This window comes from Schistocerca americana, chromosome 6 (assembly GCF_021461395.2).
Source record: "Schistocerca americana isolate TAMUIC-IGC-003095 chromosome 6, iqSchAmer2.1, whole genome shotgun sequence".
In the NCBI taxonomy this organism is placed as follows: domain Eukaryota; kingdom Metazoa; phylum Arthropoda; class Insecta; order Orthoptera; family Acrididae; genus Schistocerca; species Schistocerca americana.
The window spans coordinates 465928185-465941243 of NC_060124.1; the positions used below are offsets into that span (position 1 = coordinate 465928185).

At 42.3% G+C, this 13059-nt stretch overlaps 1 protein-coding gene across 1 annotated transcript in view; it reads left to right on the top strand.

The window, feature by feature from the left end:
- LOC124619837 (somatostatin receptor type 4-like) overlaps nucleotides 1–13059 on the top strand; it is a 523863-nt gene that overhangs the window by 413085 nt on the left and 97719 nt on the right. Inside the window, exon 4 of the mRNA XM_047146445.1 lies at nucleotides 1796–2001. Coding sequence (XP_047002401.1) covers nucleotides 1796–2001 — 206 coding nt within the window. The remainder of the gene's footprint in view (nucleotides 1–1795; nucleotides 2002–13059) is intronic.

Genomic DNA, 13059 nt, shown 5'->3' on the forward strand with positions numbered 1-13059 from the left:
TCCAGTCAACAGTCTCAAACGCTTTCTCTAAGTCTGCAAATGCTAGAAACGTAGGTTTGCTTTTCCGTAATCTATCTTCTAAGTTAAGTGGTAGGGTCAGTACGGCCTGACAGTCATGTCTCTTCTGAAATGGACAGACATCACAGGAAAAACAAGACGAGCACTTAAAGTGGAAGAAAGCCTCGGAATTCAAGTTATATCACAGATACTACAGTTGTACTGCAAAGGTAACAATAACAACATACTTTTGTATTAGTCGTAAAGTGAAGGAACAGAACATCTTTACCAATATCTTTGACTGAACGTAAACAAAAACAGAGAACGATTAATACTGAAAGTTAATTATGGCATACAACTGACATGTATTTCTACGTTGGCAATGTAGAAACAGCATACTACCATGTAACACGTCATTGAAAAGTTGTAGCGTCTGGAGTTGGCTGAACATACCCGTGACACTTCCGCGCTTGCTTTCTTGCAGTGCACTCAGGCCTGATCAGTGATGAGTTCTCTAATCCACCTCGAGCTGTATTTGACCATCGAGAAATTGCTGTCCATGCATCAGCACGGCTTTTGAAAGCATCGCTCCTGCGAAACGCAACTCGCCCTTTTTTCACATAATATCTTGCGAACCATGGATGAAAGGTATCAGACGGATGCCATATTCCTTCACTTCCGGAAAGCGTTTGACTCGGTGCCCCAATGCGGACTCCTAACTAAGGTACGAGCATATGGGATTGGTTCCCAAGTATGTGAGTGGCTCGAAGACTTCTTAAGTAATAGAACCCAGTACGTTGGTTGTCCTCGATGGTGAGTGTTCATCGGAGGTGAGGGTATCATCTGGAGTTCCCCAGGGGAGTGTGGTATGTCCGCTGTTGTTTTCTATCTACATAAATGATCTTTTGGATAGGGTGGATAGCAGTGTGCGGCTGTTCGTCGATGATGCTGTGGTGTTCGGGAAGGTGTTGTCGTTGAGTGGCTGTAGGAGGATACAAGATGACTTGGACAGGATTTGTGATTGGTGTAAAGAATGGCTGCTAACTCTAAATATAGATAAATTTAAATTAATGCAGATGAATAGGAAAAAAAATCCCGTAATGTTTGAGTACTCCATTAGTAGTGTTGCGCTTGACACAGTCACGTCAATTAAATGTTTGGGCGTAACACTGCCGAGCGATATGAAGTGGGACAAGCATGTAATGGCAGCTGTGGGGAAGGCGGATAGTCGTCTTCGGTTCATTGGTAGAATTTTGGGAAGATGTGGTTCATCTGTAAAGGAGACCGCTTATAAAACACCAATACGACCTATTCTTGAGTACTGCTCGAGTGTTTGGGATTCCTATCAGGTCGGATTGAGGGAGGACATAGAAGCAATTCAGAGGCGGGCTGCTAGATTTGTTACTGGTAGGTTTGATCATCACGCGAGTGCTACGGAAATGCTTCAGGAACTCGGGTGGGAGTCTCTAGAGGAAGGGAGGCTTTCTTTTCGTGAATCGCTACTGAGGAAATTTAGAGAACCAGCATTTGAGGCTGACTGCAGTACAATTTTACTACCACCAACTTACATTTCGCGGAAAGACCACAAAGATAAGAGGGATAAGGGCTCGTACAGAGGCATATAGGCAGTCATTTTCCCTCGTTCTGTTTGGGAGTGGAACAAGGAGAGAAGATGCCAGTTGTGATATGAGGTACCCTCCACCACGCACCGTATGGTGGATTGCGGAGTATGTAGATGTAGATGTAGATGTAGAGAGCCTAGCTCGTGCCTCACGATACTGTTCCTCGGTGTGCGCAGATCCACCTGCCGGTGGGCCTGAAGGTGCAGGCGTTCTGGTGCGTGCGCGACTGGGAGCACGAGGCGCTGTGGCGGCTGCACGAGCTGTACATGCTGGTGCTCATCCTGGTGGTGCCCACGTGCATCATGGCGGCCGCCTACACCTCCATCTGCTGGGAGGTGTGGCACGTCATGCAGCGCCGCTGCGACATGACCGCCGGCCACAGGTGGGTGCAAATCACTACAACTGTCAACTGCTTCACCAGTAAAACCACGGTATAAAGCACCACTTAAAAGGAACTTAACCGCTTTAGGAGGATAATGGTATAATACCTAACTTTTACTGAGTGGGCATAATAAAGTTATTCCAATAAATATTTAATGTACCTTAAGACAGACGATTTGATAACATCTGCTCTGGCAGTGGATGACGTAAGTTAATCCTCTGTTGATTGCGCGGATTACACTCGTCATCCACATGACTTTCCCGCTCAATTTTGTCTGACAGGGCTGGACTGAGTCCACGCCATTTTCAGTACCTTTCTGTTAACTCTCCGGCTCTTAGCTCCAATAAAAATAAAATGTCGTGTGGCGAGGGCCTCCCGTCGGGTAGACCGTTCGCCTGGTGCAGGTCTCTCGAGTTGTCGCCACTTCGACGACCTGCGCCTCGATGGGGATGAAATGATGATGATGATTAGGACAACGTAACACACAGTCCCTGAGCGGAGAAAATCTCCGACCCAGCCGGGAATCGAACCCGGGCACTTAGGATCGTCATTCTGTCACGCTGACCACTTAGCTACCGGGGGCGGACTTAGCTCCAGCCATTGTTAGCTTTCAGTTACGAAAGATACATTGCTTATGAAACATTATTATAATTATAGTCTGAACGACACTTGTCATCCACGCGAGCTCTGCTGCCACAATCTGAAACAAAGTAAGTCTGTATTACTTTATTGCTTTCGTAGATTCAATCGATCTTTCATGTGCGTAAATTTAGACGTATTGAAACTGATTGCAGTTACCTTCCATGTTACCTAGTATTCTCTTTATTTCTAAAGTGTGGAAAGAATTTCATGCACTGCTGGGGGGCCGGCCGGAGTGGCAGATCGGTTCTAGGCGCTACAGTCTGGAACCGCGCGACCGCTACGGTCGCGGGTTCGAATCCTGCCTCGGGAATGGATGTGTGTGATGTCCTTAGGTTGGTTAGGTTTAAGTAGTTCTAAGTTTTAGGGGACTGATGACCTCAGCAGTTAAGTTCCATAGTGCTCAGAGCCATTTTTTTTTTGAAGAAATGTCAAAGGCAACAAACCGCAGACCGACCTAATGTATGGTTGGAATGGTTCAATGAACTGATTGATGAAGATGCTCACCGGGATAGCGCTGACTCAGAGACTGAGGATTCTGTTCATGAAGGCAGTCACGATTCAGGTACAGAACAAGAAGTGTCAGTAAATGATGAATATGAATCACGGGAAGAAGTCACTAAAGCGGATGCATTTTTTTAGGGAAAGATGGAACAACTGAACGGAGGGAAAATAAATATCGTACCAGTGTTAGAAGCAGATGTCGTAATTTTATTACGCATTTGCCTGGACCAAAAAATCAAACTCGTATAAAAAAGGCAGAAATAGAAATTCTGAATTTGTTCTTGGATGAAAACATAATAAGCACTATCGCAACATGCGTTAATATATACATTAATTAAGTTCGTGGTAACTTCTCTAGGAAAAGGGACGCTAAAGAAACTGATGCGATAGACATCAGAGCTTTCATTGATTTGTTGTATCTATGTGGATCTTTGAGATGTTTTAGGAAGGGTATATCGAAATTGTGGGATAACTCAAAGGGAAACGGACTTGAATCATGTTATTTATGCATAAGTGAAAACCGATTCAGGTTTCTGTTGAGATGTCTGAGGTTTCATGATATTCATGACAGAGGTGTTGACAGAGAGATTGACAAGTTGGCTGCTATGAGAGCTATCAGAGAGGTACTTGAACTATTCACGAACAATTCCGAAAAATATTTTTCACCTACTGAATATCTTACTGTTGACAAACAGCTTTTGGCATTAAGAGGGAACTGCCCTCTCATATATATTCCTAGCAAACCAGCAAAGTATTTGTTAAAAGTGTTTGCTTTGGTTCATGTAAAAACAGCTTACACTTTGAATTTAGAACCGTATGTCGGTATCCAACAAGAGAGACCATGTAATGCCAGTAATCCAGCTGAAGATACTGTTCTTCGAATGGGCATACTGTTTCAAACGTTAGAATATATTATACTGTGTACAAATATTAAATGTATTATATTTAGATTTAATAAAATAATCATAAAACCAGTCATAAAGACTGTTCAAAATATACAAATCGACAGCTTGCTTTGTGGATGACACCAGTCATCCGCGGGAGTGACGATGTCACAGATTTTCAAGCGAGTAATGGAGGGTTAACATGCGTTTCTTCAGGCGAATGAAATATTTTCAAGTACACTTTTATTTTCACTACCCTGTATTTATCAGCCTATGATACACCTGCGTACATTTCAGCGTTGAGCGCTTGTTCATTCTACATACAACCAGAAAAAAATGTTTTTATAGTGTTTAAAAATGAGTAAGGAAGAAAAGCCTGGTCCTATTCCCGTGCTCGAATTTTTTACGTCAGAAGTTGTTGGTAAACCATCGAAAATCAAGTTGACGGGTTAGTATATTTTGAACTTTACCGGATTTCCCGTATTTCTCCTCTGTGCAGAAGCAGCAGTTCTATCGTCTCCTGAATGTAACCAGCACTTTCTGTGATTCCTTGTCAGACATCGCTACCAAAGAGATATGGGTAGCCGCCGAAACTTTTTCGAGATGGGACAAGGTTCAACACTACCATTTTCGATGTAACTAATTCGATGAATCTGAAAATGTGTCATGTCCAAGAAAGTAAATTTGATAAAACTACACAAAAGATTTTGAATCTCAGTAGATGGATATTTTTGTACGTAGCATTTTTAGAGCGGATTACTTTTGTACCTGAATGGTGAATAAATTTCAAGAAGTATATTCAAAGTACTTCTTTTTATGGTATTAAAATGAACAGGAAAGCTACATTTCAGATTGAACGATCTGGAATTACTCTCCCTATAATTAAACTCAGGGCATCCCATGAGTTATGCAATAAATCCAAAAAATGGTTCAAATGGCTCTGAGCACTATGGGACTTACCTGCAGTGGTCATTAGTCCCCTAGAACTTAGAACTACTTAAACCTAACTAACCTAAAGACATCACACACATCCATGCCCGAGGCAGGATTCGAACCTGCAACCGTAGCGGTCACGCAGTTCCAAACTGTAGCGCCTAGAACCGCTTGGCCACTCCGGCCGGCAATAAATCCAGAAAATACTCTCATAATAAACTAAATTAATCACAGTCCTTAAAACTCTAGGAAGCCCCAAGGATACTTACACAGCGCCGTGCCATCCTCAGACGACACGGGATGCGGATGTGGAAGTGCATGAGATCAGCCGTTGATAGTTTACGTGATCTGGAGCGGCTACTACTCAGTGAAGTAGCTATTCATTTGGCATCATGAGGATAAGCGCATCCCAGTACTTCAACAGTGCAGGCTGGTCCGGTAATTACAACTCCAATTACCAAACACACCAGAAGATGCTTAATTTTGGTGGTTTGACAACAACTGGCGTATCTACCATAACACTGCCATTTACTAATACTGCTATAACGGTAGGTTGAAACTTAAAACACTTAAATAGGGAAAAAGAATGATTGAGATAATCCACCTGGATATCTACTAGAATGCTTCTTGTTGGGCAGGGTTACTGAAATGTTAATTGATACAGTTGTCCAAATTACTTGTACACTCATGTTCAGAGAAAACAGAACATCTTAAACGATTAGAGATAAGACGTTCATATTCACAGGACATGCTCATTAGTATGTTCTGCAGAAATGAATAGTACCTCGGTTCAGTATGTGTTCTTTTGCCTGATAGGCACACGATCCGCCATTGGGGGTATTAATTTGTTCCATGCTTGATTGCATCGACTCGTATAAGTTGCGAATGGCGTCCTATGGTATAGCAGTCCATGGTGCGTGCACCTGGCTCCAGAGTTCATTTGTGGTGGTTGGCATTGGGTGACCACGCTGCCCCTGTCCTTTCACCATATCCCACACATTTTCGATTAGCGACAAGGCTGGTGATTTGGCGTGTCACGACAAAAGGCTAACTGCCCGTGACACCAAAAAAGCGCGTGTTCGTGCAGCAGCATCTCGTAGTGCATTGTCTTGCTGCAAAATGGCGTCTGGGGTGTTGTGCAGAAGAAGTATGGCTATGGGACGCAGGATGTCATTCACGTAGGCCGCACTGGTCACAGGGCCCTGGACGAGCAGCAACTGTGGTTTTCGGTTATACCCAATAGCAACCCACACCACACGGCTCTGAGTTGGCGTTGTACGTCTTGTGGGAATGCGGTCGCTGTGATGCCGCTCCCCCTGTCTACGGCGAACCAAAATTCGGCCATCCTTCTCAAACAAACACAACCTGGTTTCGTTCGAAAAAACTATCTGATACCATCCCTGTCCCCAGTGACATCCTTGCAGACACTGTTGCGGTCTAGCATGTTTCTGTTAATTCGTGAAAGGTAGGCGGAGGTGTGGACGATGCGCGTGTAAGCCATGCCGTAATAAAGGACGACGGACTGTCAATCCTGATAGTATACGATGTGTTACACTGTCCCGCTGTTGCACCAGAGCCGAAGAGGACCCAGATCCGTTCTGCAATACCATTCGCCGGCCGGGGTGGCCAAGAGGTTCTAGGCGCTACAGTCTGGAACCGCGCGACCGCTAGGGTCGCAGGTTCGAATCCTGCCTCGGACATGGGTGTGTGTGATGTCCTTAGGTTAGTTAGGTTTAAGTAGTTCTAAGTTCTAGGGGACTGATGACCTCAGAAGTTAAGTCCCATAGTGCTCAGAGCCATTTGACCCATTCTGCAATACCATTCGGATAAGGTGTCGATCTTGTCGAGGAGTGGTCTGGGTGGTGCTACCTGACCCATCTCATCGTGTTCTACCGCCTTCCGTGAACGATTCTGTACACACACGATGCATTGCCGAAACATTTCGTCCCACGCAAGCAGCAGTTTCCCTGATGGAGGCATCGCATTCTCTCATGCCAGTAATGTACCCTCTTTCAAACTCACTGATCTGACAGTACGGTTCGCGCATATGTCTTCGAGGCGTCGTGCACCTCTGCTCATGTGACATTGATCCATTACCTGAGGTTTATAGAGACAACGAGAGCCTCAGACAATTTTACCGGTAGCTGGTGTTGCACCGCAATATCGATGTCGACCTTGAACCCGCGAGCCGACATGTCTCAAATGCTGATCATTTCTGCAGAACATGCTAATGTATATTTTCAGTGAATATGAACTTCTTATCTCTAGTCGTTCAAGATGTTCTGGTTTTTTTTCTGAAACTGAGTGTATTTATTTGTGTATCAAAAGTTAGACAATGGACAATTAAGCAAAATGGCATTCAAATACACTCACTGATGATTAATTCTTCATACATGATAATGAGAACCTGTGGCAAATTTTTGATAAGCAATTAATAATGGCAACCTTCACGAATACAAATCTGATGAGTCTGACAACGGAAACGGAAAATACATCGTGCGAGTACTGTGCAAGTGTCGTGAAACTGCTTAGCATAAGGTAGAACTACAGAAGGTATTAGATGGAACTAATGAAGGTAATGCATCATATCTGTTGTGGATTTTGAAAGCAAATTGTTCATGACTTCCCAAGCCAATCTTCAGAGAGAGGCTCCGAGATTGTAAAATTACAACATCAGTCGAAATTCTCTACATCTAACGCAGTAGCGGCTCAGTCTCACCACAGCATAGCTGTCGGTGACTGGAGTAGTGCGACGTTAGTCAGAGGCAGCACAAGTTGCCCTCTCCTGCGGCTAAATGTCAGATGGCCTGAAAATTTTCTGGGTCCCCAAAAGCTTTAGGTCAGCTGCTGAGTGAGGCTGACAAAGGTGGTGCGGCAGCAGCCACTCTTCAAAATGAGAGGTGAGCTGACAAGATCCGAAACTGACTAACAAGCCAGAAGAAAATTTGGAGACCTTCCTGTGTAAAGGCGACCTGTAAGCAAATTTCACTTTCCCACGTTTTTCGATAGATGCTATTTTTGACTGGCTGGGCTCTGAGTCATCCAACCAATCGAAATGTTCCTCACTGATAATGGTCCCATCCTCTATGTTTTACTTGGTTAACCCCTGGAACAGTCATACATCGTTATCCCTGTCTCTCACTGTGGCCATTGAGGGAGGCAGCTTCCCTGCGGTACTGTCATAGTTCTCTTTCACTCTGGAAAAAGTTTAGGACTTACGTCATTAAAAATTTTTTTTTGTAAGAGCTACGCGTTCGGTGGCCTGTTTCTTCACCCAGAAGATAGTGTCACCCGAATCTGCCACAAAAAACAGATTTCTACGTTCAGCTTTCGCTAAAAATACCTCCTGACTCCACCTCGAAAAAACATTTTCGCAAGCTGCCTCTGCAAGATGTCAACTTCTGGCCATCTGCATGACAGCACCGTGGGTTGTCACAAAGGTGTTTGGTGGGGCTGGTCATGGCAATAACTGCCTCCTCTGCGCCGGTCTCTCTCTGTGTACTTCCAAAACATTCCTCTATTTCCATACAACATGCAAATCAATTTTAGAGTATACGGAAACTTAGAATCACTAGTACATTTAATTTTAAGTCATTTCTCCTATTGTAATGAAGTATTTAGGTAGAGGATAGTCTCTAATATGAATTTATGTGGCATTACATATGATGCATAACTCCCGAAAACCGACCCGTAACAATATTCCTTCCGTAAAGTTTAAGATTTTTACTGAGGACGTTGTCCTCAAAGCGCAAGTGCGTCGAGAAAACTTGATTCCTAAGTGGCAATGGGTTTATGTGCTTGTAAGAGACACAGTTTTGGATGTTGAACTTAACAAGGTAGTATGTTTATTTATTCTTTACCTTAGCTCACTGATGTCAGTGTTGCTGGTTAACTCCATTTTACATTTCGCAAACTTTGCAGGTCACACTCATTCATGCTAATTAAAATCTTCATCATTAAGTCTTAATTTATCTTCATTTCATACTAAAACCTTACAAACTGTAATAACATGTTACTGATTCGTTTACACACCAGCGGTTTTCACCATACCCTCACACATTCAGTTCTGTAACTGTAACATTAACCAACTACATTCATCAACTACTTTAATCAACTACATTCAATGCCCAAAAAATTTAACGATTAATTCATTCTTTCCTTCTAATGATGTGATTATTATAATCATTATTTAACTATGATATACAATCATTGATCAGAAATCACAACCGTTGATATCAAAATAGGTACAGAACATTACTGTAAATGCACAGACATCAACATAGCTGTGTTGTTATATATATATATATATATATATATATATATATATATATATATATATATATAATACGGAACTTCAAGTACTTACAATCCTCCAGTCACAGCAATCATATTATGGGACTAAATAATATTTTTACAGAAACAATTTATTAAATTAAACGTCCTGAAATATGAATATGGATAGTAATCATTTCGCAAGGGCAACGTTTGTGATTAAAGGAAATATAACGTTTTTCTACTCGTGTATCTGCTTTTATTGTCCAGTGGGAATGAAGAACGAATTCTTCATTCTTTCTTTGAATAAATCAGTACTGTTCTCATAAATTCCTGAGTTATCTGAAACATTATTACACGCAGTTGCCCCTGAAAAGTCATTACACATGTCATAAACAGGAATTTTCGTTGGTTCGAGAACACAAGATATTGCTGTCACTTTGAAAATAAGAGAGAGTGTTCCTCTAGATCGGTGATTACTGTCGATTCACAGTCTGTTCATCTTAACCATAGTGAATGACGTTCAAATTGGAAAAAGATAACCTAAATGCGATGGAGTATCGTTTATAGTGTACCGGACCTCCGAAGTTCATTGCGCACGCACTTATTACACAAAGTTGAAGTGATCTTCTTTGTGTTCTACAAGTTGACGTCTCTAATTGAGTCATGTATGGGTATATAAAGGTTCGTATTTACAAGTGGTGATGACATCATGGATTGTCTTTTAGTTGATTAGCGGTTAATGACTCCATCATGTAGTACTGCTGGTGACGACTAGTGTTGACGTGAATCATGGTTGGACATTTGTAGAACACGTAACTATAAGTTCATAAGAACACAATGGTGAAGTGCAGTGTCAAAATGTTCTCCCAGCAGGTCTTGTCGTCTCACGTGGACTAATGGTATTGCACATGCAGTCAGAGGCCTAGACAGGGTACCCCTTGTGAAAGCGGACAATACATCAGCGGGCGACATTGCCCTTGCAGCTCGTCCTTGTGTTGGCTGTCACCAGTGTCGACAAGTAGTCGAGTGGGATCCGGCAGTGTTTGTGAACAGAGGTTTTGTCCTCCCTGCCTGTTGTCGTCGGCGTCTCGTTTCATTTCCTACGGCAGCAGTTCCAAGCGCCAGCAGCCCCTGACAGCTACCACACACCAGATGGCCAAGTTTGTCCCAGTTTCGAGGCGTGTGCGTCCTAATCTTACTAACATATGCCATTCCCATACAGTTTCATTTTAAAATTAACGACAAAAGAAGTTACTAATTACATCAGTGAAATCTCTACTTGTTGTTGTTGTGTTGTGGTCTTCAGTCATGAGACTGGTTTGATGCAGCTCTCCATGCTACTCTATCCTGTGCAAGCTTCCTCATCTCCCAGTACCTACTGCAACCTACATCCTTCTGAATCTGCTTAGTGTATTCATCTCTTCTTCTCCCTCTACGATTTTTACCCTCCACGGTGCCCTCCAATGCTACATTTGTGATCCCTTGATGCCTCAAAACATGTCCTACCAACCGATCCCTTCTTCTAGTCAAGTTGTGTCACAAACTTCTCTTCTCCCCAATCCTATTCAATACCTCCTCATTAGTTACGTGATCTACCCACCTTATCTTCAGCATTCTTCTGTAGCACCACATTTCGAAAGCTTCTATTCTCTTCTTGTCCAAACTAGTTATCGTCCATGTTTCACTTCCATACATGGCTACACTCCATACAAATACTTTCAGAAACGACTTCCTGACACTTAAATCTATACTCGATGTTAACAAATTTCTCTTCTTGAGAAACGCTTTCCTTGCCATTGCCAGTCTACATTTGATATCCTCTCTACTTCGACCATCATCAATTATTTTACTCCCTAAATAGCAAACTCCTTTACTACTTTAAGTGTCTCATTTCCTAATCTAATTCCCTCAGCATCACCCGACTTAATTTGACTACATTCCATTATCCTCGTTTTGCTTTTGTTGATGTTCATCTTATATCCTCCTTTCAAGACACTGTCCATTCCGTTCAACTGCTCTTCCAAGTCCTTTGCTGTCTCTGACAGAATTACAATGTCATCGGCGAACCTCAAAGTCTTTACTTCTTCTCCATGAATTTTAATACCTACTCCGAATTTTTCTTTTGTTTCCTTTACTGCTTGCTCAATATACAGATTGAATAACATCGGGAGAGGCTACAACCCTGTCTCACTCCTTTCCCAACCACTGCTTCCCTTTCATACCCCTCGACTCTTATAACTGCCATCTGGTTTCTGTACAAATTGTAAATAGCTTTTCGCTCCCTGTATTTTACCCCTGCCACCTTTAGAATTTGAAAGAGAGTATTCCAGTTAACATTGTCAAAAGCTTTCTCTAAGTCAACAAATGCTAGAAACGTAGGTTTGTCTTTTCTTAATTTTTCTTCTAAGATAAGTCGTAAGGTAAGTATTGCCTCACGTGTTCCAGCATTTCTACGGAATCCAAACTGATCTTCCCCGAGGTCGGCTTCCACCAGTTTTTCCATTCGTCTGTAAAGAATTCGTGTTAGTATTTTGCAGCCATGGCTTATTAAACTGATAGTCCGGTAATTTTCACATCTGTCAACACCTGCTTTTTGTGAGATTGTAATTATTATATTCCTCTTGAAGTCTGACGGTAGTTCGCCTGTCTCATACATCTTGCTCAATAGATGGTAGAGTTTTGTCAGGCCTTTCTCTCCCGAGGCTGTCACTAGTTCTAATCGAATGTTGTCTACTCCCGGGGCCTTCTTTCGACTCAGGTCTTTCAGTGCTCTGTCAAACTCTTCACGCAGTATCTTATCTCCTATTTCGTCTTCATCTACATCCTCTTCCATTTCCATAATATTGTCCTCAAGTACATCGCCCTTGTATAGACCCTCTATATACTTCTTCCACCTTTCTGCCTTCCCTTCTTTGCTCAGAACTGGGTTGCCATCTGAGCTCTTGATATTCATACAAGTGGTTCTCTTCTCTCCAAAGGTCTCTCCAATTTTCCTGTAGGCAGTATCTATCTTACCCTTAGTGAGACAAGCCTCTACATCCTTACATTTGTCCTCTAGCCATCCCTGCTTAGCCATTTTGCACTTCCTGTCGATCTCATTTTTGAGACGTTTGTATTCCTTTTTGCCTGCCTCATTTACTGCATTTTTATATTTTCTACTTTCATCAATTGAATTCAATATTTCTTCTGTTACCCAAGGATTTCTATTAGCCCTCGTCTTTTTACCTACTTGATCGTTTGCTGCCTTCACTACTTCATCCCTCAGAGCTACCCACTCTTCTTCTACTGTATTTCCTTCCCCCATTCCTGTCAATTGTTCCCTTATGCTCTCCCTGAAACTCTCTACAACCTCTGGTTCTTTGAGCTTATCCAGGTCCCATCTCCTTAAATTCCCACCTTTTTGCAGTTTCTTCAGTTTTAATCTACAGCTCATAACCAATAGATTGTGGTCAGAGTCCACATCTGCCCCTGGAAAGGTCTTACAATTTAAAACCTGGTTCCTAAATCTCTGTCTTACCATTATATAATCTATCTGATACCTTTTAGAATCTCCAGGATTCTTCCAGGTATACAACCTTCTTTTATGATTCTTGAACCAAGTGTTAGCTATGATTAAGTTATGCTTTGTGCAAAATTCTACAAGGCGGCTTCCTCTTTCATTCCTTCCCCCCAATCCATATTCACCTAATATGTTTCCTTCTCTCCCTTTTCCTACTGACGAATTCCAGTCAACCATGACTATTAAATTTTCGTCTCCCTTCACTACCTGAATAATTTCTTTCATCTCGTCATACATTTCATCTATTTCTTCATCATCTGCAGA